The 26,188-nt window shown below is 37.9% G+C and overlaps 1 protein-coding gene across 2 annotated transcripts in view; it reads left to right on the top strand.

Moving 5' to 3' along the window:
• thoc2 (THO complex 2) overlaps positions 1-26,188 on the top strand; it is a 76,341-nt gene that overhangs the window by 11,703 nt on the left and 38,450 nt on the right. For both annotated transcript variants that reach the window (XM_058797213.1, XM_058797212.1), the window contains exons 7-17: positions 409-542; positions 1,132-1,292; positions 3,229-3,321; positions 6,085-6,234; positions 9,125-9,297; positions 14,143-14,338; positions 15,123-15,161; positions 15,558-15,688; positions 18,023-18,124; positions 24,531-24,615; positions 26,047-26,140. In XM_058797213.1, the coding sequence (XP_058653196.1) occupies positions 409-542; positions 1,132-1,292; positions 3,229-3,321; positions 6,085-6,234; positions 9,125-9,297; positions 14,143-14,338; positions 15,123-15,161; positions 15,558-15,688; positions 18,023-18,124; positions 24,531-24,615; positions 26,047-26,140 (1,358 nt within the window). The remainder of the gene's footprint in view (positions 1-408; positions 543-1,131; positions 1,293-3,228; positions 3,322-6,084; positions 6,235-9,124; positions 9,298-14,142; positions 14,339-15,122; positions 15,162-15,557; positions 15,689-18,022; positions 18,125-24,530; positions 24,616-26,046; positions 26,141-26,188) is intronic.

Here is a 26,188-nt window from a genome sequence, read left to right as displayed (position 1 = left end):
TGCACATTCAGCTTGTTGTTGTGAATCTATAAAATGTCCCCAGCCTCATTTTGCTGTAAATGAAAAGCATAACGCTGAGCTCCCGTGATGATGATTAATTTCATGCCTTTGTGTAGGTCTTTCTTAATGAGTTTTATCAAGATTACAGAGCACTCTGCCCTGAAAGCCCCCGTTCTCTTACCACACTTTTACGTGCCATTCAACAGTCCTTTGATTACCATAAGTGTGTTCTAATGGATTAATTGGTTTCATGTCATCTTATAAAATGCCTGCCATATGTCTGAGGGCGGCATTAGCCTCGCACTCCTGCCCGTGACCAGCAGACCTCAGCTCTGATGGACTTCATTAGTTTTAGCCGAAGTGCATGAAGTTATTTTCCTGTGTAACCTTCCATCTTTCACTCCGTAGTTACAAACAGCAGAAGTTCAATTTGTTGCGCGAGGAGAATGAAGGTTACGCTAAGCTGATCACGGAGCTTGGGCAGGATCTGTCCGGGAATCTCACCAGCCACCTCGTCCTTGAGAACATCAAGTCATTAATAGGTACAGTATGTGCTACATCACCTGTCTTAATGACTCGTGAGCTGAACTACATCCCTGAATATTGCTGTTTTGTTCCAGATGTGATATGATTATTAGGATGTTGATTAGTAGCAGTAGATGATCTTGAAACCAACATTTAAGGATGATATAAAACTACTTTAATATGCTACTAATAGTAAAGTGTGTATATGTATGTATGTACATAAATATTCTAACTTTAAGGGTCAGTTAAAAACACACCTCGAGTAGTTCCAAACCTATGTTTCTTTCTTCTTTTGAACACAAAAAAGAAGATATTTTGAAGAGTGTTGCTGGTCCCCATTGACTTCCATAGTGTTTTTTTTTCCCCATTCTAATGGCCACCCCTAATAAAAACATAAGTGTAATACATGATATAGTGTGAATGCAGTAGGGCAAATGACAGATGAAACACTCACATTTGCCCCAGGTCGTTGGGGTATCTCAGCGAGCCAAAAACAAAGCTTTATGATCACTTGAGTGAGCTCAAACCAGCTGCCATAATTCCAGCTGTCGTGTGTGGTGACCGTCACTGAGATCATGAGCGATGCCGTCCGTGTTCTGTCCTCAGGATGTTTCAATCTGGACCCAAACCGTGTGCTGGACATCATCTTGGAGGTGTACGAGTGTCGCTCTGAACATGATGAGTTCTTCATCCCTCTTATCAAGTCCTACATGTGCGAGCACCAGACCCTCTGCCACATGCTGGGCTTCAAGTTCAAGTTTCACCAGGTACGCTCCATCGTGTAGCTGTATATATGGTTTCTATATGCAAATACACACAGGACAAATATCTTTGTTTCATTACAAGTAAATACACAGACATGTGACAGAATGCTTTTGCTTCAAACCTAGACAGTGGGTGTAACAGGGACTTGAACCAAAAATGCCACCAAAATGAGCAAAATGTCCCTTCACAATTCAACTTGATCTATTACAGCTGTCGCTAATAAACTGAATTGTGAAATATTTTTTTTTACACATTTTGCAGTATTGAGTAGGGATGTAACGATGCACCCCGAACCGGTTAAAAATCGATACAAATATGTGACTATTCAAATCGGTTGAGATGTCAAATGAATCACGATAGGTGGGAGTTTATAAGAATGTATGTCTGAGGGGAACTGACTCTCTTTAGAAAGGTTTAGATACCATTTTCTTTTCATCTTGCCTCTGTATAATGCATATTTAAATAGTGTTCATAATTGCAGGGCTGCTTTGTTTACAGCAGCAACCAAGGAAACACAAGCGCCACCTTCAGTCTGAGAGTGAATCTCTTTCAGCCCGTCTGCTGTTCTTTTTTTGTGCAGGTGTTTTATGTAGTATACTGTACTTTACTGTATACTCTAGTCACACAACTAAAGTCAGACCATTCTGTTTTTGCTTCAAATTTCAAAATTATGCAACCCAATTTAGATTAAAAACTGCTCCTACTGCATGTGTGCAGCATCTTTGTTTGGATTGTGATTAAATTGCAGTGGTTGCCTCTAATTTTAAATGGAAAGAGCACTGACAAGGCCTTATTTTGTTTATATGAAGATATTTTTTTTTGTGTTATTCGTTTGTTTTGTGGTTTGTTTTAAAATTTCAAATTAGTTTTTTGACATTTCAATTTCACAAAGAAATGAGAAATAATGTCTGAAAAATAATAAAAGGAGACCTTTTCATTAATAATTGGTCCTAAATCTCATTTTGTAAAAAAAAAAAAAAAAAATTCTGAGAATCTTATCACAAAATCAGTATCGTGAATCGTGTCGCATCGTAAGTTGAGTGAATCGTTACATTCCTAGTATTGAGCAATACAATCGCACACGTTTCTGTTAAGTTTTATTTTTCATACTTTCATTAAAGTAACCAATGTAAAGTCTTGATTTTCTCATGCATATAAAAACCAATAAACTAATTCATAAGCGGTTGTGCACAATAATAATAATATTTTTTTTAAATTATAATTTTAGATTTGTATTATGCAGTTGTTGTGGACAGTTTGAGTAAATAAACATGCCATGCCAGCTTCTGTTCCACCTTTGCAGTGTAATGATGGCTTTTGTTAATGATGCTAACATTTGATTGGTAACGGTCTATAATATTCTGATTGAAGTAAATTATTTGATAAGAAGACAACACTGATACATTTAATACCGTTACTATCAAAATTTTATATATATATATATAAATAAACTCCATGGGGACAAATATTGCCTCTTATTGAAAGTTAATTTCTGACTCTCATGTATAAATGTTGAGTCAAAAATTGCTTTCAGGTTAGGCATGTTCGGTCTTAAAACACAGCCAGTGCTGGGCAAAATTTCAGAAATATTTCCAGTCATTGTTTCTGAACATTTGTCTTTGCAGTACAGAGTATATCAGTTGGCATGGCAACTGTTCTGATAACTCTGCCTTTAGTTTTAGTTCATGTTATTGTGCAGTAATATATTCACTGACTCATACAAGATGACTGCTGTGTCAAGTATAATTTTCTGTCAGAACTTTTTTCCAGATGAACAAAAGTAGTAGGAATCTGCTGCGATCAAATACTCAAAAGGGATAGAAAAGGAATCGTTTGCACATAGTGAACATTATATTGCCCAGCTGGGTTCGTTCACCCTTCTCTTGGACGAGATCACTGTCTGTAATCATGTTCATCTGGTGTTTTTTGTTTCCACAGGAGCCTAATGGAGAAACGCCATCATCTCTGTACCACATCGCTGCAGCTCTTCTTCAACACAACCTCATCGCTCTTGAAGACCTCTACGTTCATGTAAGTGGAAGAGTTATGTCAGGTGGAGTGGTGTAAAAAATTGTAAATATGTGACGTTACCAAACGTTTTGCGGTACGAGCAGTGATTTGGCAGCTGCTGCATTTGTGAGAGTGCAGTGAAGGTTTCTGTTAGGATGATCAATTTATGTTTGATCAGCAGACATTTCGATTGAGCGCTTTAATACAGTGGTTGATGAGAACTTTTAAACGGGTCTCTACAGAAGAAATCTGCTCAAAATGGCATTTTTAATTTTTTTTAATGCTTGGGTCATTCCACGAAATCAGTGCCTTTTGCGTCCCTAAGAAATAATCAAATATATAACAACAAATAAATGTGCAATTTAAAAACATAACAATACTATGCATGCCTTCATCAATATTGCATCCAAAAAAGTTGATCAAATATTGTTTTAAATAATTTCAATAGAATTTATGCTGATAAGGGTAAGATTTTTGGCCTGTCCCTCACTATGATTTCATGCAATGTCAATCCTGTTACAATTTTCAAAATGTAAATGTAATCAATTATTTTATACATTTAATATAATCAATATCTACAAGTAAAATCTTTTCAAAGTGTACAATGTGATTTTGTGAACTTGACTATTAGCTAGAAATTAGCAAATTTGTTTGAAATTGTCAAACCTGTTACTGTCAACCTGTTGCTTTTTAGAGTAACAGGGATGACATAGATTAGGTTTGACCCTGTTTTTAAAGATTGTCTGTGTAAAATTCAATTATTTTAAAATTCACCCCAGGGTATATTATTCAGCTAATGCCTATATCGTTCAGTGGCATATGAGTTCTAATTGAACTATAGTATCTAGTAACGCTTGTCAGTAACAGGGTTGACACAAATACCAAAACATGAGGTAGAAAAATAGTCATAAAATTATAAATTACATAGCCCGAGATGGCACAATACAATTTCTTGTCATTTAATTTCATGGATATTAAAATTTTTTGATTAAACTTATTTTATTTTTCACTTTTTTCCAAGTGGAAAAGGCACCGATTTCGTGGAATGACCCGCTTATGAATCCTTTCCTTAAACAAAATACAACTTAAGAGAGTGTAGTTAGCTTCCTTGACTGTAGCAGGAGTTTTCCCCAGCGCAGAATGTTCTTTGCCTGCTTTAACTTTCACAGTTTGAATAAGTTAAATTTTTCATGCTGCTAAGCTGGCCAAGGGCAACACACACACTGTAACAACTGCATTTAAATGCTTGAGTAAATTACCGCTCTGTGATGATTGACAGTGATAACCATAGCAACTGACAGAACAAAAAAGTCTTAATAGAACTTTGAAATAAACAATAGTCTTGACTGAATACATTCAGTAGATTTAAAGGGATAGTTCACCCAGAAATGAAAATTTGTGTTTCATCCAATATGTAGGTGACACTTTTTCTTCAGTAGAGCATTAAAGAAGATCTTTAGCTGAAACTTTGGTCCTTGGTGATTCAGACAATGCAAATCAGTCACTTGAGAGTCAAAAAAGCATATTCGGGCTGAAGGTGATTTCAATATTGGCAGTCAACATTGTCAGATAACTTCCTTTTGAACAGAACAAGCAGTAAATGCCTTTCTTTTAAGTTGCTAAAAATATAATTCTGCTTATTAGAATTAGAGGTGCACTTTGACTCCATTTACACATGGTATTAAATGTCATTGTGGAAGAGATTGAATATTTGCAGCTGTTAACATTAAGTGTGGCCTACATGCATCTGGAGCATCATGCTCATAATCGAGCAGCTCAGAGCATAATGCCAGCTTAATGTCATGCTTGGGTTAATGCCATTTAGAGCCGAAAATGCCGTCACAAAATCTGCAACAGAAATGCACAATATGCGTTTTAATACTAGGGTTAAATGTGTTACATGCTTGGGAGAAGCTACACATGACAAGTGTAATTAGTCCTGATGTTGATGCTCTCAAGCTCTGATTTATATCGAATAGCGACTCTTAAATAGACCTGGTTTTGGTCATTATGACCCATTGATGCCAATGGAAATGGTAAAACTTAAAGTAGTGTTTATTTCATTAACGAGAATGAACAAAAAATATTGTTGACTACCTTTTTTCCATTACGAAGACGAGTCAAAGATAAGACGATGCTGACATCAAAAACTGAGTTTTCATGGTTGCGGTTGCCAATGTCAAGAGTTTAATTCCCCCTATCAGAGCTTTTCTTTTAAAGGGACACATTTGTGTTGTTGTTTATCTTCACAACCTGGCAACTTTTGCACACTGATGATCTGAAAACATTGACAAACATGCAAGTTTAGTGATCTCCTCAAGGTTCTGCTCCAATGAAAATGTAAAACAGCCGATCTGTGTTCATTCACATTGTGGTTTGCACTGTTTGCTGCATAAATCTGCCATCAGAAGTGTAATAAATCCAAACATTGATCTTGACTATATTGTTTGCGATTTGAGGTTGCTGAATATAAATGCACGTACACAACTTCTGCACCTCAATACAAAGTCTTATTATTTTTTTTTATAGAAAAACTTAAACATAATTTGGAATTAATATTAGGAATATTGTAGCTTTTGAGGGAAGCTTTTGAGTTTTCCCAGTTTTTGTAATGTAAAGAGTTTTTACTAAACTTTAATAAATCAGGAAACTAGATGAGGGGGAAAAAAGTGATTATAATTTTACCCATTATGCAGTTTTAATTGACTAAATCTAGACTAAACATTTAAAAAAAAAAAAAAAAAAACACTGGTTAGACTGACCGAATCATGTGTCTTTACGCAGCTCCTCCCACTGGATTCCAGCATTGTGGAAGAGCACAAGAGAGAGATCCTGGAGGCCAAACAGATCGCCCGCAAACTCACCATGGTGGTCGTCCCCTCTGAAAAGAACGACGAGAAGGAAAAGGAGAAGGAAGAGGAAAAGAACGAGAAGGTAACTTGTTTTTGCTGTAGTGTATTCATTAAATGAAAACTGAAGCACCAGACAGAAATGTAAAAAATGACTGTTCAGTGGTGCTATTAAAGGAATAGCTCACCCACAAATAATCATGTTATTCCAATCCCATACTGAAGGGCTTGAGCAGAAATACAAGCAATAGGCTTCAGTTGTAGGGTGGGGTATTGTTTGAATTTGATCAATTCCAATTCTTTTCGATTCCAATGATATCAAACGTGTATCCTGTCTCTCTTTTTTGCAAACCATTTAGTTGCAGCTGAATACCATGAACAAAAATCAACAGGCTACATAAAAACTGGACTCTTTATGAGCTGTTTGTGTGCAAAATAGAACTGCATGATTATAGATAAATTGAGTTTTTTTTATTTTTTTTTATTTTTTATTTTTCTTCCCCAATGGAAGTTGTGGTTCACTCATGATTCTGAAGAAAAAACTTTAGACAACTGAACAAACTCGCATGTAATTTATGAATGAATGATTCAGTGACTCACTCAAGATGTAGTAGTTTCATTACTGGATGAATCTGCGTTCTTGAAGGAATCTCTTGTATGATTCAAAGACAAATACATTTTAACAGCCCCTTTTTGCCACCTACTGGTGGAACAATGTAATCCATAAATCTACATTTGAAGTGTCAAATTAGTTTCAAAGGGTGATTTACTCTATTTTAATCGCTACCGTAGACATCAGAGTGTATATCTGAACTATAAACTTTTATCCCAGCGCTTCTGTGATTTGAATGTTTGTGACACAGAAATAATGATACTGTGTGGTTGAAAAGACTGTGAAGCAGTTTCATTCATGACAGATGACAGCTGCTAGAATCACGTTGGTGTTTGAATCGTGTTCGCGATCTTTAGCGATCTATTAAATTAAGTGCTTTGTCACGTTGGTGGTGACACCTCTCTTGTAACATGTTTAGCTATCACAGATATTATACTTGGCTTTTTTGGCTTCTGATCGCAAATGTAGCCAAACTTTGGAGCGCTTAGATTAACGAACAAGGTCCTGGCAGATCGCTAGGAAGCGCACAGGAATCGAAATTTTAATTTGACAACAAGTATCCGATTCTGGAATTGGAATCTTTTTTTTTTTTTTTTTTTTAGATTCCCAACACTATTCAGTTGTAAGTGCTTTTATGTAAATGCTTTTCATATTTGTCCATATACACTGAAGGACAAGCCAAAGTTGCATGTAGTAATCGTCAGTTGGCCGTAGATGTGATTTTGGTTTCAGTATTTATTTATTTTTTTTGTATGTATTTATTTGTATTGTTTAATAATTATGTAGATTTAGTTTTAGCCATTTTAGTACTTCAACTTATTTCATTTCAGTTAGTTGCTAAGGCAACATTTCTCAGAGTCTTCATCTAATATTTTAGTTCAGCTTTATTTCAATTGATTTTCTCAGTTTATAAAACTAACACTTGCAGAAGAGCATAGAAGAGTTTTATGATGTAATGGTATAAATGCATATAAATGTCAGTGTTATATAAATGGCTTTTGCTGGGCTGATCAGATGCTTGATTACAGCGGCGCATGTACAGACACTCAGCATGCACTCAGGAACTCTGCGTCTGACAGCCTCGGATTCGCAAAATGCACTTCCAGATGCAGAGATGAGCTGCAGTTTAGCCTTGCTGTTTACCAAGTTAACATTCAGGGTGTACTTGAAGAATATGCATACAGAATGCACACAGGGCTTTAAAATCCTGAGAAATAGCAGCAGTAGATATTAATAATGTTTCATTAAAATCTCGATTCAGTTCATTATTTAAAAGTATATTCTTTATATGCATAAATGCAGCCTTATTGAACATGAGACTTTTCAAAACTCTTCATCTTTCAGTGTACAGTCTAAATTTTTAAATTTATGAATATGTGAGGTTGGGTCTAGTTGTCACACTGAAGCATTTTTAATTCCGTTTAGTCTAGAATATCAGACGTACCAGTGCAAAGTTTATATTAAAAATACATGCAAATGATAGCAGTCTGTTAAGCAATGACTGCTTTTGATTGTGTGCATCTGTACTTTAAATCTTTCAGTGTAGATGCAGCCAACAGACTTGCTGCTATTTAATTTAATTAAATCAAACTGCAATATTAATAACAAAGAGACACCCAGTCTTGGGATGATTTATTTTTTATGTCTGTTTACTTTAATTACATAAAAAAAAGTAATGAAAAATATATATATATAAATAAAAAAAGACTATTGTTTAATTGAATGTTACTATTTAGGCTATCTAATAAATAAAGGAGTGTGTTCAATAGCATATTGCTGTGGTGCTGAATAAGGACAAATTAAATTAAAAATGACAAGTACATATTTATTCCTAATGAATTGGAGGGTTGTCTTCTTTAGTCTGTCTTAATGTAACCAAATAAAACTGTTTCGACCAAAACTGTTTGCCAAGTTTCAAACCAGGTTTATATTAAAGGCAAAGAATGCATGTGCATATAGTTTCACGTGGTCTCGTTCTTTAACAGAGTGCTATTACTGTGCATTGTGTTTCAATGAGAGAATTTGGCGTGACATGGAATGTCAGATTAATAAAAAAAATGGAAAAAATGAACAAATTAATCAAAATAGGTTGCAGCCTAGTTTAAACTTTTATTTATTTTTTTTCCACCTCTGACTGAATATATGAGAATCCATATTTTACTGCTGTTGTTGTGGCTTTGCATTAGTGTGACTTGTAAACTGTATGAAACCACACAGATGGTGTGTGTGTCATCTGTCTCTGAAGATAAGAATCCCCCTCAGACTCCTCAGCAGAAGAGATAATGAACAGAAGAGCGTGTAATGATGCCGTATGTGGAGGTGTGTCCTCCGCTCCTCTAATCTGTCTCTCCTCTCATGTCAGCCTCCTGATAACCAGAAGCTGGGGCTGCTGGAGGCGCTGCTGAGGATCGGTGACTGGCAGCACGCTCAGAGCATCATGGATCAGATGCCAGCTTTCTACGCCACCTCCCACAAGGCCATCGCCATCGCACTGTGCCAACTGCTCCACCTGATCGTGGAGCCGCTCTACCGCAGGTACAGCATTCAGACGCACGCTCTGTCCTGGGCCTGTAACAGCGTTTGGTCCAGAAAAGTATGAAAAACATCGTCAGAGTAGTCCATCTGCCATCATGGGTTCAACCGTAATGTTATGAAGCTACGAGAATACTTTTTGTACATTTATTCAACAATTCGTCTCCTCTGTGTCAGCGTAGCACCATCCGGGAGGTGCGGCTGACACAGAACAGCGTATGCTGCTTGCGTCCAGTGTATATTCTCCAAAATGGCGCTATGCTGACACAGAGGAGACGAATTGTTGAATAAAGCCGTTATTTTTTTTCACCTGAAACTTATATTAAAAAGGGGCATAATTGTTCTCCTTTTTAAATTGTTTTTTACAATCATTTTACCGTTTAATAGGTTAGCATAGGCATTTCCCTTTTTCTCTCATATGATAACAATTTTATTTGAATAGGTCTTAAAAAGCCATACATTTAATTTTTAAAAATTCTGTGGATACCCTGGACTGGTTTATTCATCCAGATTTTGCCAAATTGTTTGACATTCCATATTATACATTGAATTCCACTTTTGACTGGATTCCACAACTCCACATTTTCCACGTCGTTGAAGTCAATGTTATATGTACTTTAAGATTGTAAGATGTGAATTGGACAATGTTTTCATATGACAAGTAATTAATTTTAAATATTCACATCAATTTTTTTTGCAATTAATAATGGTATTCTTAAAAATAACAAATATAATTGGTTGTTGTTTATTTAGCAGACCATACATTGTTGCTTTTGTTTTTTGAAAGTGTGATTTGCAGTGTGGGTGTGTAAATGAACGCACTAAATCTGGCAAATAATAAAACTCATGGTAGTTTCTTAATGTCCCCTTTTTTTGCTTGAAAGCTCCATGTCAGAGTTAATGACTTCACATTTCAGACCCTTTGTCTCTAGTGTCAGTTGCTTGGGAACAATACGAGAAAGATTTGAGATTTTGTCACTTTTTTGTTCTTATTCTGCATTAGTGTAAAATCATTAAATTACAGTAGTCAACATCTGAAGTGGATCAAAACCTTTCATCAAAGTTGTCCTAAAACCAAAACAATAACCGATCTTGTCTTAAGACAACTTTGATGAACAGATTTTCTATTGAAAACGTCAGTGTGGGACATATAGCAGTGTTTCCCATAGACTAGCACTCTATTTGTGGCAGCATATATATGCAAATTGATTCTCTGCCAGCAGGAGGCGCTTAGAGCGGGAGAGAGCGAGGTTTCCCCGATAACTCTGTACACAAAGCAGAGCTCTGCTCAAAAACGCTGCTTTATCAGACATTACATGCAAGATGAAATGAAAATGACATCCAAAATTTTCTAAAGACAGTCGGTTTCCTTCAGAAATACAGTGATATAAAAACACCCGCACCGGGTTTTGATTTTGAAATGTGCAGTGCTCATTTATTCAATGAAGTCAAAGCCTTTTGGAAGATCTATTTTTGGCGGTCAGCTTTGATATTGTGACGGGCCACCACAAATAAATCAATCTGTGGGAAACACTGTATATATTAGGGGTGGCACGATACATGTATTCGTACCGAACCATCACTGTACGGACATCTCAGTTCGGTGCATGAGGCCTTACAACGAATACAGGCAATTCAGTAAAATTCAGGCAATTCTCCTGCAGTAATGCATCGCTGCTTGATAACCGCCAGCAGAAGAACAGCGAATGTCGAGTTGCGCACTTGAAAACAAGCCCCCAGACAGTGACCAGGTGCTGATTCTGAACGCATCTCTCACTGACAAGGGAGCATACTTTAAAGGCTTGCGCACTCAACTGTTTGCGAAATGGAGCTTTGTGCTCGAGTATCCTACCTCTCTCAATCGGCACAAATACAAATATTCCATAATATTTCCATATTTGCAATGTAATTTGCATTGAATGCGAAACTATTATTTATTATGTAAATGATAGGCTTTGTACTTCAATTGTGTTACAAGGGTGACACAGAGGCGCGCGCTGATGTTTGGTTCACTGTATCTTATTTTGATAAAGTACCAACTGTAGTGATGCAGCGGATCACAAAACTCACGGTTCGGATCATACTACGGATTGAGTCACGGATCTGAACAGCAAAAAAAAAAAAAAAGTTTGCTTTTCATTTATTACTAAAAGCTTACTTTAAGTACTTCTATACCCCAGCAGAAACTACTAGCTTAACTACTAAAGTCAGTAATACAACAAGAACAATTGCACAAATTCCAAGCATAGATGTACAGCCTACAACATAAAATTATAGGCTATATAAAGACAGTAACAGTAGTATTCAGGTGCAGAAATGTAATCATTAAGTGTAAAACAACACAATAATGCTTACTGCATAAGTTAATACAGACTAATCATTGTTAAAGCTGTGGTGTTGTTTGATTAGCAGACAAGACAGAAATAGGGATTTCTAGGCTGCTGTCTCTAAGACTAAATGCACGGACCTAAATACTGACACACATTCGTTTTTTTCTTAGTCAGCTGTATACGTTAACTTAAGACATGGAAATAAACCTACTGTGTTTACCAGAATACTTGCCAAAACGGGTATTTTCACTTACCTTTGTGTGTATGTATCCATCCGTTGAGGCGTTGTCTGAAACGCGGTTTCTGAATCGCGCCGCTCTCTCTCTGCGCGCTTTGGGTGTGTGCGGCAGCGGCTGAGCGAAGAAAACTGCGTGCGAGTCCCGATTCGATTTCTCCTTCATCTGAATGGTCTGAAATTGCTTGAATGTGTAAATTGGTAAACACATGCAAATGATAACTTTCAGTCTATACTGGTTGAACTTAAGTTAATCCGCAAATCACATGCGTGCCGAACCGTGGGGACTGGTCACACTGGTTTTTTTCCTTGTTTATCTGTAAACTAAATCAAATATATTTCGTAAATTTATTCCTTGTATGCATGTGTACTGTAGATTTTATATATATATATATATATATATATATATATATATATATATATATATATATATATATATATATATATATATATATATATATATATATATATATATATATATATATATATATATATATATATATATATATATATAAAATGTGTATAAAAATAAAACCATGTAATAATATTTAGTATTTTCACATCTAGGTGGAAAAAATAGTAATGTGTACTACTGTCTGTTCAAAATAAAATAACTTTTTTTTCCCCCTTTGTACCGAAATCATATACACAAGGAATAAATTCCTGAAATTGTATTTGATTTAGTTTACAGATAAACAAGGGAAAAAAACAGTGTGACACGTAACAGTCTATATATGCTGAGTTTTTTGTGACGCTTAATTTGTTCACAGAAAGGAAACTCAAATGGCAGAAAGCAACATCCTATTTGTTTTCTTTTTGTTTACATTGTGAGTGTACACAAAAGCAGACCTTTATACAGTGATTATTAATAAGACAATAAGGGTGAATCCCATTTCTCTGTCTTACCCCTTCCCCTTCCCCTTCCCCTACCCCTTCGTCTTACCCCTAGCCCTTGTCCCTCGAAATCGAGTGGTAAGCGCTAGGGGTGAACACATACCCCTATGAAATGAGACACCACTTGGTTACGGTTACGTCATCATACACCGTCGCTAGCTGGCTGCTACGTCACCAGAGCCGACAAGTGTTGATCACAAACTTTGGATCGTTTTACAAACTTGTTAAAAACTGTAGACATGCATGGAGTCCATTCAAGGCTAGTCTGCGGGACTGTTGTGCAACTCAGCAATGTAACGTTAGCGTCGCAATCTAGCGATTTTATTTTTTTTAAACATTTCAATTAAGAACATGGTTGCAAATATATATGTACAGGACTGTTCTAGAGCACAAAACAAGACTGTCGTAATTTTTAAATTTTTTAAGCCGAAAATACTTGAATACTTGATGATCTGGCCGCCATTGTTGCCGGTTGCGCAGTGTGTTCTGGGTACCCCTTGGTTTCAAGTAAGCTCGCGAAAATGCTTTGTTTTAAGGGGTATCTACCACTTCCCCTTAGCCCTACCCCTCGATCAAAACGAGAATTGGGATAGCCCTTACTCTCACGTGAATGCGCAAAACTAAGGGGAAGGGGTAAGACAGAGAAATGGGATTCACCCTAAGTGTTTAAAGTTGATTCTGCTGGTATAAGGAAATAGTTGAAGTGATCACGCCGGAGCGCGCGCGCACACACACACACACACACACACAAAAACAACACATCAGTTCCAGCATTGCTAACTTGACAGCACAGTTGGTACTTTATCAAAATAATATACAGTGAGCCAAACATCAGCGCACGCCTCTGTCACTGTTGTAACACGATTGAAGTACAAAGCCTATCATTTACATAATGAATAATAATTTCACATTCACATACGTTACATCGCAAATATGGAAATATTACAGAATATTTGGATTTGTGCCGAATGAGAGAGGTAGGATACTCAAGCGCGAAGCTCCATTTCGCAAACAGTTGAGTGCGCAAGCCTTTAAAGTATACTCCCTTGTCAGTGAGAGATGCGTTCAGAATCAGCACCTGGTCACTGTCTGGGGGCTTTGTTTTCAAGTGCGCAACTCGACATTCGCTGTTCTTCTGCTGGCGGTTATCAAACAGCGTTGCATTACTGTGGGAGCCCCCTTCTGGATTGAGGGTGAATTGCCTGTATTCGTTGTAAGGCCTCATGCACTGAACCAAGACGGTTCGGTATCGTGCCACCCCTATCAGGACACAGTCCACATGAGACGTGCTTTGAGCTGTAACTGTAGATCCAGCGCTGGGACAGAAGACACGAGAAATTCAGAAAGCAGAGCTGTGTGTTTAACTCTTTGAACATCCTGTATTTTTAGGGCTGCAGTCCCCAAAGGTGCCAAAGGTGGTTTGATGACGCCTCTGCGGAACAAACAGGCACTGCGGCCGGCCGAAAGCTTTGACCATCTCTCCAAGGATGTCTTCAACATGCTGTGCTACCTGGGCCCTCACCTGTCCCACGACCCCATCCTGTTTGCCAAGGTCGTGCGACTGGGCAAGAGTTTCATGAAAGAGGTGAGGACTGACACTAGAGTTGGCTGATATATCTGCTATTATATATTTGAGCAAACCCTTGAGAGGTAGCCTAATAAAATCACTAGCTGTAACACTCAATGCAACACAAGTAACCAAGTAACTTGGTGAAAAATACTCCTCCCCAAAATGAATTTTTTTTCAGTAATCCCTTACCCCCGTGTCGTTCCAAACCCGTAAAAGCTTGACAGTGGTATTTACTTAGAAATCATTGGGACAGTCACAGTCCTCCCGGTTTTTATCCAAAATATCTTAAATTGTGTTCCGATGATGAACAAAGCTTTTAAGGGTTTGGAACGACATTGGGGTAAGTGATTTAATGACAATTTTCATTTTGGGGTGGAGTAACCCTTTAATAACTCTATATAGGCGAAGCAGTTTGGATGATGTATGGATGGATGTAGTACTTTGCACTGGCTGTATGATGGTTATATGTGGTGTTAGCTCGTATAGAAATGATTCAGCACTTCAGACTGCTGTAGATTCTGCTTTGATAGCCAGGTAGATGGACTTTCTCCAGTGTTATTACAGTATTGTCCTCGTGTATTTTTTGGTAGGTAGAGAATGTAATGGTGTGTACCAGAGGTTGATGAGGTCTATATCAGGGCTGTATTAGCTCTTCGGCTCATTTTAATGCAACCTGTGTGAGTTCTATAGGCCCACTTTATTGTTGGTTAGCCTCTATTGATCACTGTCTGTCTCTGCGCGCGTGTGTGTGTGTGTGTGTGTGTGTGTCTGTGTGTGTGTGTCTGTCTCTCTCTTTCAGTACCAAATTGAAAGCAGGCAAGACACCAAGGACAAAACAGTGAGTCATGGAAAGTCCAGAGTGGGAGTGTAAAGTTGTATGAAGAACAGCACAGCTTTCTGGCTTTTTTTTGTTTGCTAAATTCTAGAAGATCAGCTCTGACTGTAAAGTGTATTTGACATTTTTCTCACCCAATTTAAACTTAATTTAAACCTAATAGATTCTTTAAGCATTTTAACTTTTAACACTAACATTGAACTTTATTCTGAGTAATTGTATTTGATTACCGGATGTTCCTGTAATGGCCAAATGAGTATCTTGAGGGATTTAAAGCTATAAATCTTTTTCCAGTGATTGGAGCATTTTGTATCTAGATGATTATGACAGGCCCTTGACAGTACAGCTGTGTTTGTCTGGATGTATATGAAGTGCTGGACGTGTCTGTGTCTCTGGCAGGACTCTCTGCTGAGCTGTTTTCTCAGTATTGCTGATCAGGTGTTGTTACCGTCTCTCTCGCTCATGGAGTGCAACGCCTGCATGTCCGAGGAGCTCTGGGGCTTCTTTAAACTCTTCCCCTACCAGCACAGGTACGTCAGCTCATCACACAACACTTTGTCTTAACCTATAGGGCTTTCTGCTCTGCTGAGTATACAGGTGCTGGTCATATAATTAGAATATCATCAAAAAGTTGATTTATTTCACTAATTCCATTCAAAAAGTGAAACTTGTATATTATATTCATTCATTACACACAGACTGATATATTTCAAATGTTTATTTCTTTTAATTTTGATGATTAGAGCTTACAGCTCATGAAAGTGGAAAAATCAGTATCTGGACTTCAAGCAACATGGATTCTGTGCCTCTCCACTCTTCCTTCAGACTCTGGGACCTTGATTTCCAAATGAAATGTAAAATTTACTTTCATCTGAAAAGAGGACTTTGTACCACTGAGCAACAGTCCAGTTCTTTTTCTCCACAGCCCAGTTAAGATGCTTCTGACGTTGTCTCTGGTTCAGAAGTGGCTTGGTAGCCCTTTTCCTGAAGACGTCTGAGCGTGGTGACTCTTGATGCACTGACTCCAGCTTCAGTTCTCTCCTTGTGAAGCTCTCACAAGTGTTTGAATCGGCTTTGCTTGACTGTATTCTCAAGCTTGCGGTCATCCCTGTTGCTTGTGCACCTTTTCCTACCCAAATTCTTCCTTCCAGTCAACTTTGCATTTAATATGCTTTGATACAGCACTCTGTAAACAGCCACACCTTTCAGTAATGACCTTCTGTGACTTGGCAATGATCCAGAAGACGAACATTGAACAAGTCAGCAGTCTTCCCCATTATTGTGGTTTCAAAGAACAAGAGACACCCAGAATTTATACTGTAGGGATGGTCATTTATTCAAACTCAAATGTAAATATTCTAAAATTTTGAGATACTGATTTTTGACTTTCATGAGCTGTAAGCTCTAATCATCAAAATGAAAAGAAATAAACATTTGAAATATATCAGTCTGTGTGTAATGAATGAATATAATATACAAGTTTCACTTTTTGAATGGAATTAGTGAAATAAATCTACTTTTTGATGATATTCTAATTATATGACCAGCACCTTTATGAGCAAAAATAAATGATCTAGAGCTTATGTAGCTCCTCCCCTTTTCAGCACTGCGTTCTTTTTCTTCCGTCTTCTGGTTTGTATTTCCACAGCATGAATGTAAGGTCTTACGGATTTGTGAATGAACGGTTCGTTTTCAAATGTTTGTGGTCTATTTATGGCATCCGCTTCTAACGTTACGATGCTCATGATAACTTTTGTTAAATCCACACTAAGTAAATGCTGTAGAAATATACAGAGTTACCACAAAAATTGAAGTTGAGAGACGACTTTCTAAAAATGGCTCTGCGCGCATCTGACACACAAGATTTATGTAATAGATTAAATTACCAAGTTAATTGCATTAAGCTAATAACCTAATTGGTAAGGTTTTGGGCTGATGCCACATAAATAGCAAGGCTTATTTCCAGGTCTGCAGTAAATGTACAATTAGAATAAAAGTTACTACATGCTACTTAATAAATGTGTAACAATATTTTTACATACGATCTGCTTACAAAATCTTGTGGATAGGTGGGAAAACATTTACTTTGTCTTTTGAGGTGCAGGCTGAGAATCTGTAAGCACAGGCAGAATATCACCCATAATAGTGCCAAGGCTGTTTTTTTTCTTCAAAGTTTGTTTTATTTACACTTTTTATGGGTTTCAGATTTATTAAGTGGCCTCGGCCTATGATTGACGCATGTAGTGGCTACACAGGAGAAGATATTATGAAGAATGTGGACAACCAATCAGTTTTGTCCTCATTGACTTCCTTAGTACTTAGACATAGTACATTTTGTTTGGTTACACACATTCTTCAAAATATCTTTCGTGTTCAGCAGAAAAACGGAATTCATACATCTGTACTCCATAATTGTAATTTTTTGGGTGAACTATTGCTTTAAGTGCTGCAGATGTGGGTTTACCCAGCAGGACTGCATGCGGGTCTGTACTTCACACTGCGTTGTGTCCAAGGCCAGTGTACAAAAATTCATAACCTGGTACAAGAATTGAAAATGTGGACACTATTTCTGGACTGGTTTTTGTTTGAATGAAGTCAAAGGAGGCTTTCAGCCTGTTGTATCTGTTGGTAACTGTCAAATGTGATTGGGGCTGTGTAACATTATGGGCTGTTTTATCACGGGAGTTGTTAGATCAAATGATTGTTGTGTGTGATCATACCAGCTGAAGATTATGAGGGTGTTTTTACTGCATGCCTATTCCCTCATGATATTCCCCCGTATACATATCTAAGCACTGTCAGAATGCTTTGAACATGATATATATTTTCATTACCTTACACACGGATCTGTGTTGTGTAATTAGGTATCGCCTCTATGGGCAGTGGAAGAATGAGACGTACGGCAATCATCCACTCCTGGTGAAGATCAAGGCTCAGACGGTAGACAGAGCCAAATACATCATGAAGTAAGTTTACGTTCTCTCTGAATCTAGATCAGTTCTGCTGAGCTACTTAAATATGCTTCTGCAATATATTCCTGTAACTGAGGATCTCTGTAGTGAGAAGCAGCGCTCCTAGTTATTAGTGGATTGTCATGATTAACTCTGAATTCAGACTTCATTACCTGGACTTTGTCTTTGTCAAATAAAAGGCACAGATAAAGCTGGATTTCTGTAGTTTTTCAGTCACCTGCAGTTATTTTATTTTTTTTGAGTCATTGTAAGAAATTGTATGTTTTTACATATAAATACAATCAAATGCTAAGAACTTCATATTAACGCTTTTCTTGTGAACTTTATCAATAAAAATCCTGACACAAAATGTGAGTTTCCACAAAAATATTAAGCAATTATAATTTTGATCATTAATGATCAGAAATGTTTTTTTTGGCAGCAAATCAACTTATTAGAATGATTTCGGAAAAAATCATGAGATACTGAAGTCTGAAGTAATGACGCTGAAGATTCAGCTTTGTATCCCAGCAATACATGTTGTAATATATTTCACAATAATACTCTTTTGACTGAATTTGTTCAAATAAACCTGTAAGAGTAGTGTACTGTAGTGTAGGTGCCGTTCCATTTATTTCCTCAATATTGAATTGTTTTATGAGGAGTTGAACAAAAGCCTTGAGCAAAAAAGTATTTTAGTATAAAAAGTGTTTAGTTTATAAGTAAACAGTCAAAGATACAAGACATTGTAACCCATTCCTTGAAGCACTGCAAATGTAATTGGAACTATTTTTTATGCATTTTATTATTATTTCTTAGACTCTAATGCTGAAACATCCTTCATTAAAAGAATCATTTACTCACAAATGCTGTTCTAAACCTAAATGTATTCATTTCTTTGGAACACAATAGAAGAAATGCTGCACAAAATCTGTCTGCTGCTTGTTTCCATGCAAAGGAACTGCATAGAGACTCTGGATGTCAAGCCCCAAAATGATGAAAAAGCCCCATAAAATAGTCCATAACTCATAGGCGGTACTTTAGGTTTTATGATGACTTGATGTGATCAAATAAAAGTTTGTCGCTCACTGAAAATCTTGCCCCTTCCGCTGTTGGTTATATTAAAAATAGCATCCATCTCTCCTTTTGTGTTCTAAAGAAGAAAGTCATACAGGTTTAGAAGGTGAGGAAATAATGTCAGAATGTTCATTTTTGAGTGAACTATTTGTCTGTCAAACATGGCTAACTTCTAGATCCTCACTGCTGAGGAAATTGCTGAAATCCTTGTTTCTATGGTAACAGCTCTTATTGGTGGGTCTCATCACAGAATTATGGGTAGCGTAGTTTGATTTCTTCAGATGAAGATTGCTTTTAATGTTTTATTTGTAGGTATAAAATCTGATTTGTTTTTGCATCCACTTAAATGATCTATTTTTATAATTGCAGACAGACCTCTGAGGTTGCTCCATTGTTTCTTAACTCCTACCATTGCCTTTAGACAATGTGTAGATTTAGGATATTACATCAGTGCAACTTTAAAGGCAGTTCTCCTTGAACAAGGTTTATGTTGCCCTGCGTGTGTATGTGTGTTCAGTCCCCTGTGCATATAGATGAGCTCTTTGAAAGGGCTTGCAGAATTGCTGCATCAGATTCTTTGCTTTCTTTTCAAGTGTGTTGAATAAATGATGATATTTTGGCAGATAATTGGATGGAGAGGGAGCGAGCGGAGAATGAGCTGAGGCTAAACACGTCAAAAGTGTTCAGGGAGAAAGAGAGGGAAGCTCAAGGTCGCCTGTCAAACGAGCTGATTCGAGCCCTCGTATGTGTCAGACTGCTCTCGACCACTTAGTCTCTCTTATTGGATGCTGTTTGTAGCTTGTGCAGGTAGTTTTGTGTTTTTCAAGTGTTGAATTGATAGATGAATATGACCGGACTAAGGTTAGATTTTACAAGGGCCGCCTGCGTCCAACATTTCATTCTGTTTTTCTTTAAACATAAATATTATTTGATTTTATCCAACATGTTTGTTTACTTTTCATCACGCTTGTTTTTATGGTTTGCCTTCATTTTTCCTGGTTAGTAGTTTGCTTTTAATCGATGTTGTAGCCGGAGTCTGCTGAAATCTGAAGGACATCACGTCGAGGACAGAGAGGAGCTAGTACGATTGGAGTCTTGTGAAGGAAATAAATATTTGTTGAGCTCGATGAGAGGATGCAGCCTTGAATGTGAAAGCTTGCTACAAAAGAGGCTCTATTTGGTCAGATTTAGCAACCAAATTGTGCCATATTTATCCTAAACATGTTTTTAAAAATGTCAAGCGTCTCCTATTGATACATTTGAGGTTTAAATCTAAATTAACTATCAAGTCCTAAATATTACATTTATAATTCACATTTGTTTTTGTTTTTTTATACAAAAACAATTGAATAAATAGATGTACGAAAGCTTAAATGAACCAGTAAACACATGTAGGTTTGAACCGTAAATGTATTAATTGAAAACATTAACAATACAGTTACAAACAAGTGTTTTGAAATGTAAATGCTTTAAGCAGTTTTTTGCTCAGTTTGAACAATGGGAAGCCATTTGTTGCATGCATTATTTTGCATTCGGTGGCTGTGTGTGTGCTGTGAGGCGAGCTGTCAGACATTAGCGGAGTGTGTGAGTTGTAGGGAGGTGCAGGTGGTGTGTTCGACTGCAGTGCTGCTGCGGAGGATCTGTCAACACTGAGGCAGAAACACGGAGGAGTAGCGCTTCATTCAGCAGTGCGACCGGAGGAGGTGAAGAGACGCACACACTCTCCCAAATCCATCTGAGAGCGCCGTGCACTGCATTGAGGGGTTTTTCTCATTTTCTGAGCATCTCTGCCGTTTGATTATGGATGACGTATGTGAATGGAGTCTTTACGGGAGAGCGCATTCACAATAATGCACAGATGTGTTTTGACATTTCGAATGTCCTGTCTGTTTAATCCTTTAAGACATGACTGACTTTTAGATTAATTTCATTCATATAACCACTGCATAAATATGCGTACGGCCTCATGCCACGAGTGCCCTTCAGAGTGAGAACACAAAGCGCACATGAGCATTTGAAAGCAGCCGTCTGTGAGTTTTGCGTATCTAATAAACGATCTAATTGCATTCCAGACAGCATTAATGATGTCTTTGTAGAGCATTTGGAAGAGAAAACGCTGATAAAATCGCACATTGTAGCCTGTGATTGTCCTTGTAATTTTCTTCAACATTTCCGAACTTAATGTAATATTAGATACTTGTTCAAGGGTTTTGTGTGTAATTGGCAGCAACTATAATTCTGCTGCCTCTAATGCATGAAAGTTTTCCATAAATTCTGAGCTTAGTTTTTACCGCATTTGCAGAATCATTTAAGAGAGAATTGTGATGCATAAAATCTGTTTTTCTCCCACTCCTAGTTTTTTTAACATCTCTTTCATGACACATTTGAAAGTGTGTTTTATGAAAATGTTAGATATGTACTAGTAAGACGGCTGACGTCCTGTTGTTCATGTGAGCTTTATAAGACTTCTGGGTATCAGATGTCGTCATTAGAGCTTGTTCATTGTGCTCTTGAAGGTTAAGCAAACCAATTAGGCCACCTGATGTGACGTGGGGAATGCTCAGGAACACACACACACAGCTCCCTTATTAAGACCAGTGACACCGTCATGGCTCAGCAGTCAGCAGCTCCTGTCGGCTCACCAGCTCGAATGGAAACTCCACAATACCAGCACTGGCTCTGTGCCCTCCTCCAGTGTGTGTGTGTTTTTTTTCCCCAGCTACTTTATTAATTGACTTTTTAATTGGCCCTTTTGTGCCACACTTCAGACAAAGCAGCTCTGCTAGTCTGCGGGAAAACACAGCCCCCCACGCTCACAATTAATGGCGTTATAAAGAACAGCCCGAGAGGCACTGCGCTTCACGTGACAGTCCATCATGCGCCTGCTGGCATGTGTGATAAGAAATCAGTGCAGAGGCGTGGAGACTCATAAGACACGAGCGAGACGGGACCTAGACAGCCATCCACTCTCACCGATAGAGGAGACACCCGTCTGTTGCCTGTCATGCCGCGCTTCTTGCAAAATTCCAGTATTCACAACACTGGAAGGCCATGTTAACAAGAAGTCGACAATGAGTTTGTCATTGGATATTTGATACTTAAACCATTTGAACAATGTTTCCAGGAAAAATAACTGACACTTAACATTGCTACATAACTATGGCACGATGACTTCAACATCACCACCATTAAGCTTGTGTCAACTCTTCTACCAATTTGAAATGTTTGAGTTGACTGTGGACACAATGAGGCTTTGAATGTTAACTAGCAGATGAGTTTACCTGTTTGATGACGTTTAATGTCCCTGACAACCTCTGTAGGCCCTTGATAGCAACCGCCTTTTCAAGAAAATCAAAAGCTTTAAAAAGAAATCACTGTCACTTATCAAAATACTCTTCAAGAATACCACTAAGGTGTGGTTTTCTGTAACAGCAGCAGGACTGGCCACATGACCAATGGCCCAAATCCTATTGGTTGGCGATGGCCAGTTTTCTTTGCACTGTGATGGAAAATCGATTAGATCAGCTCTGTTTGTGTCGGTCTTTATTGGTGCAATAACAGCCATTCATTCCAATTAAAATGTATTGCACCAATTTCCACAACGGATATTCATCTTGGTGTGAGCTGGCCTTCAGGCGGGCCAATTAGAGAATTAAATATCATTCGCATTTTTGTTTTATACATGCGTAAGGATTAAAGGGGTCATCGGGTGCCCAATTTCCACAAGTTGATATGATTCTTTAGGGTCTTCATGAAAAGTCTATAACAAACTTTGGTTAAAATTTCTCAATGGTAGTGTAAAACAACACCCTTTTGTACCCTGTCAAAAACGTCTCTGTTCACAACGAGCCGTTTCGGTGCATGGCCCTTTAAATGCTGATTAGCTCTTCTGTCGGGTGACGAGCCGTTCTCTTGAAGGCTGATTTATACTCGACGCGTCCGCAAGTTCTCTTGGGTGTGCACGGCAAATATTAAGTTTGCTTTGAGTGCGGAAGACATTTCGCGTGGCGGTGTGAATGGCATTTTTTGTAACTTTCCGCGCAGCTCTGCTTCTGAAGATGCGAACAGCTTCAGTGCGACTCTATCCAGACACGCACGTCTGTGCCGGCATTTGTGTGAAACGGAAGCAGTTTTATGTGAATCTCAAACTCCACCAGGTGCTTTTTGATGCTTTGAGGGAAAACAATGCATAGTTTTTTTTTTTTTTTGTTTTTTTTTGCATAGTTTGTCCAAGGATTTTTAATTGAAGTACATTTTATTTTTCATCAAAGAAAACTTCAGAATGACCATGGCACTCTTGTAAATTAAAAAGCCTTTATTATCAGATGGCTACATCCAAGAAATCTAAAAACTGAGACTCCCTTCTTCTGTAGGTGAAGCTGGATCACAAATGATTCGCACAAACATAGAGACATTTAGGTAGATCAAGGCGCATTCCCTTCAAAAACAAACGCAATCCACTGCGTCTTCAGTGGCTCAGATGTCAGGAGTATACGATGACTGCTATGTTCATTATTACATCCAACAACAAAACACCTCATTTGCTTAGGAGACATTCTTGTCTCGAAACAATGGCGGACTGTTCACAGCTAACTCAGGCTGAGTCTAGGAAAACGCTAGTGTCAATCAACAATCGTGGGAGGGGCCTGGGTCTGTGTGACGTCACACAGTCAGGCATCTGAGAACGGCTTGATTTGAGAGCGGGGTTGTTATTTATGGGGATTAAAAAAAAAATAAAAGCACCGGGTGGATTTTTATCATTATAGGGTGGATATGTACACACATTTTAGTTCAAACATGTAAAAGTGAATTTTGCATCTGATGACCCCTTTAAAGATGATTAAAACTGAACACCTCAGATCTGAGATGTTAAAACACACTCATGTGTTGAACCATGTTTCAGAAACCAAAGTTCAAAGCAGTATGACCAAATGAAGCCTTGTTTGCTGAAATCACGTGACTTAGCAAGTTTGCGCCGAACCACTGATTTGAAACAAAACATTCATAAAGGTTTCAAAGCTTCATGCACTGCCATTGATAATACATGTATTAATGACTTCTGTAGAGATACTGATTTTCCTTAGTTGTTTGAAAACACAAAACATGCACAATCCTTTGACGAGGATATTATATTTGTGCTCTTTTAGCACCAGCACACTTTTTTGTACAAGTGGCCATGATTATTGGAATATGCCAGCCAAATATTGTCTGTAGTAGTAAGTATAGCCAATTTACAGGCCTGTTTTAGTCACTGGTGAGTGTAAGGGTTATTAATTGTCCCCTTTGGTGTGTCTGTGCCACTTTTGCTGGTCTTCACCTTCTCTGTGGCTTTTTTTCCCCCCAGGCGACTGACTAAGGAGAACGTGAAGCCCTCAGGAAGGCAGATCGGAAAGTTAAGCCACAGTAACCCCACCATTCTCTTTGATTATGTGAGTATTTTATTGCTTGTGACGGCCATAATGGTCCGCTAGACTAATGACATGCTTTTACAGGGCTACTTTATAATCTGCAGTGTGCTATCAATTTTCATTGCTCCTGAGATTAAAAAGCACGTATATAAGCTCAGACCAGTGGCCTAATGCCCAACATCAGAACGAGAGCATGAACACGAGGCTAAATTTAGGCTGTATTAGTCAGTGGGCTAACAGTAATCGCATTCATCTCCATCGAATGTAAGAAATTCATGACTGGGCCGACCGCGGCTGACAGATCTTCATGTGTGCCAGAAAGTTTTTAGGATGCTTCTTTCTGCTGGGTTCGTTCTGAAGAAGTGGTGCGGAGTCTTGTTCTGCTGTCACCGTTCATGCTGTGCACTTCTGCAGCGATGAGAGGCTCCACGAGTTTTGCTCTCGTGTACCGAGAAGAAAAGACTTGGAAGTGGCTGACGTTGGCAAGGCTTTGAATTCATTAGCATTTCTGAAAAATTCAGAAGGTTCAGTGGTGAAATAAAAGACGGAGATGAGCTCTGATGAAGACTGTGTTATTCAGGCGCTGGCAGAGGACTGCGCTTTCCTCATTTTATGAACGCCTCGAGAGAGCGGCCACTGACTGATGCTGCTGCCTCTGCACTGACAAACACTTGCCACAGTACAACATCAAATCAAAATTGATTCTGTTTGCTAGAATGAATGTCCCTGGTCTAATTGAGCAATGTATTATTCTACATGACCTGGGAAATATAATTAGTGGTGTTTGCAAAGACTAAAAGTTTAGCGATTGACTGATATTGACCAATATTGATTGCTGCAGCGATCATGTATATTTGTAGACTGGTTCCCTCGAGGGGAAAAAAGAAAAAGCAGGATTTTTATATTGGCTTTTGGTTTATTGCAAAAAAATATAAAAAATGCTCTGTGGCCAGAAAAGGTCTTTGTCGTCTTTTTTTTTCTCGTTTACAGACGATTCTTATGTAAGAATTACATTTGTCAAATTTCATCTTACTCACAATAAAAAAAAAAAAAAAAAATTGATTTACAATTAAGAAAAAAATGCTTAAATATTAGTAAAACTGATCATGCTATGATCAGCCGAATCACAATCAGGTCTGTTGCAAATGAATGCAATCACGTCTTGCTCTGTTTGCAATTTCACTTGAAAATACAATGCATTAACAAAATGAAATATAAGTTTAGTTTGACGTCTTTTAAAGAGAATTTTATTTATTTCTGATTTCAGTCTGATCTCAGAAGTTTGAACGAAAGTGGTATATGAAAATGTCTTTGGCACTTGAATAACACGCGTGGACCTCAGGGGAATAAAAATAAAACTGTATGTAGAAGGACTGAGTCACTGCTGCAGAGTCCTGTGTTGTTAGGTTAATGCATGTAATGTTTTCTCTCTCTCTCTCTCTTTTCTTTCAGATTCTGTCTCAGATCCAGTGGTACGATAACCTCATAACTCCAGTGGTGGACTCTCTCAAATACCTCACCTCTCTCAACTATGATGTGCTGGCCTGTATCCTTTCAGGCGGCTCTTATAATTACACTCCCACTGTATAATAAT

Source organism: Onychostoma macrolepis, chromosome 14 (assembly GCF_012432095.1).
Source record: "Onychostoma macrolepis isolate SWU-2019 chromosome 14, ASM1243209v1, whole genome shotgun sequence".
NCBI classification, from domain to species: domain Eukaryota; kingdom Metazoa; phylum Chordata; class Actinopteri; order Cypriniformes; family Cyprinidae; genus Onychostoma; species Onychostoma macrolepis.
The sequence above is the reverse complement of the archived record's forward strand: the minus strand, read 5'-3'. Positions and strand labels throughout refer to the sequence as shown.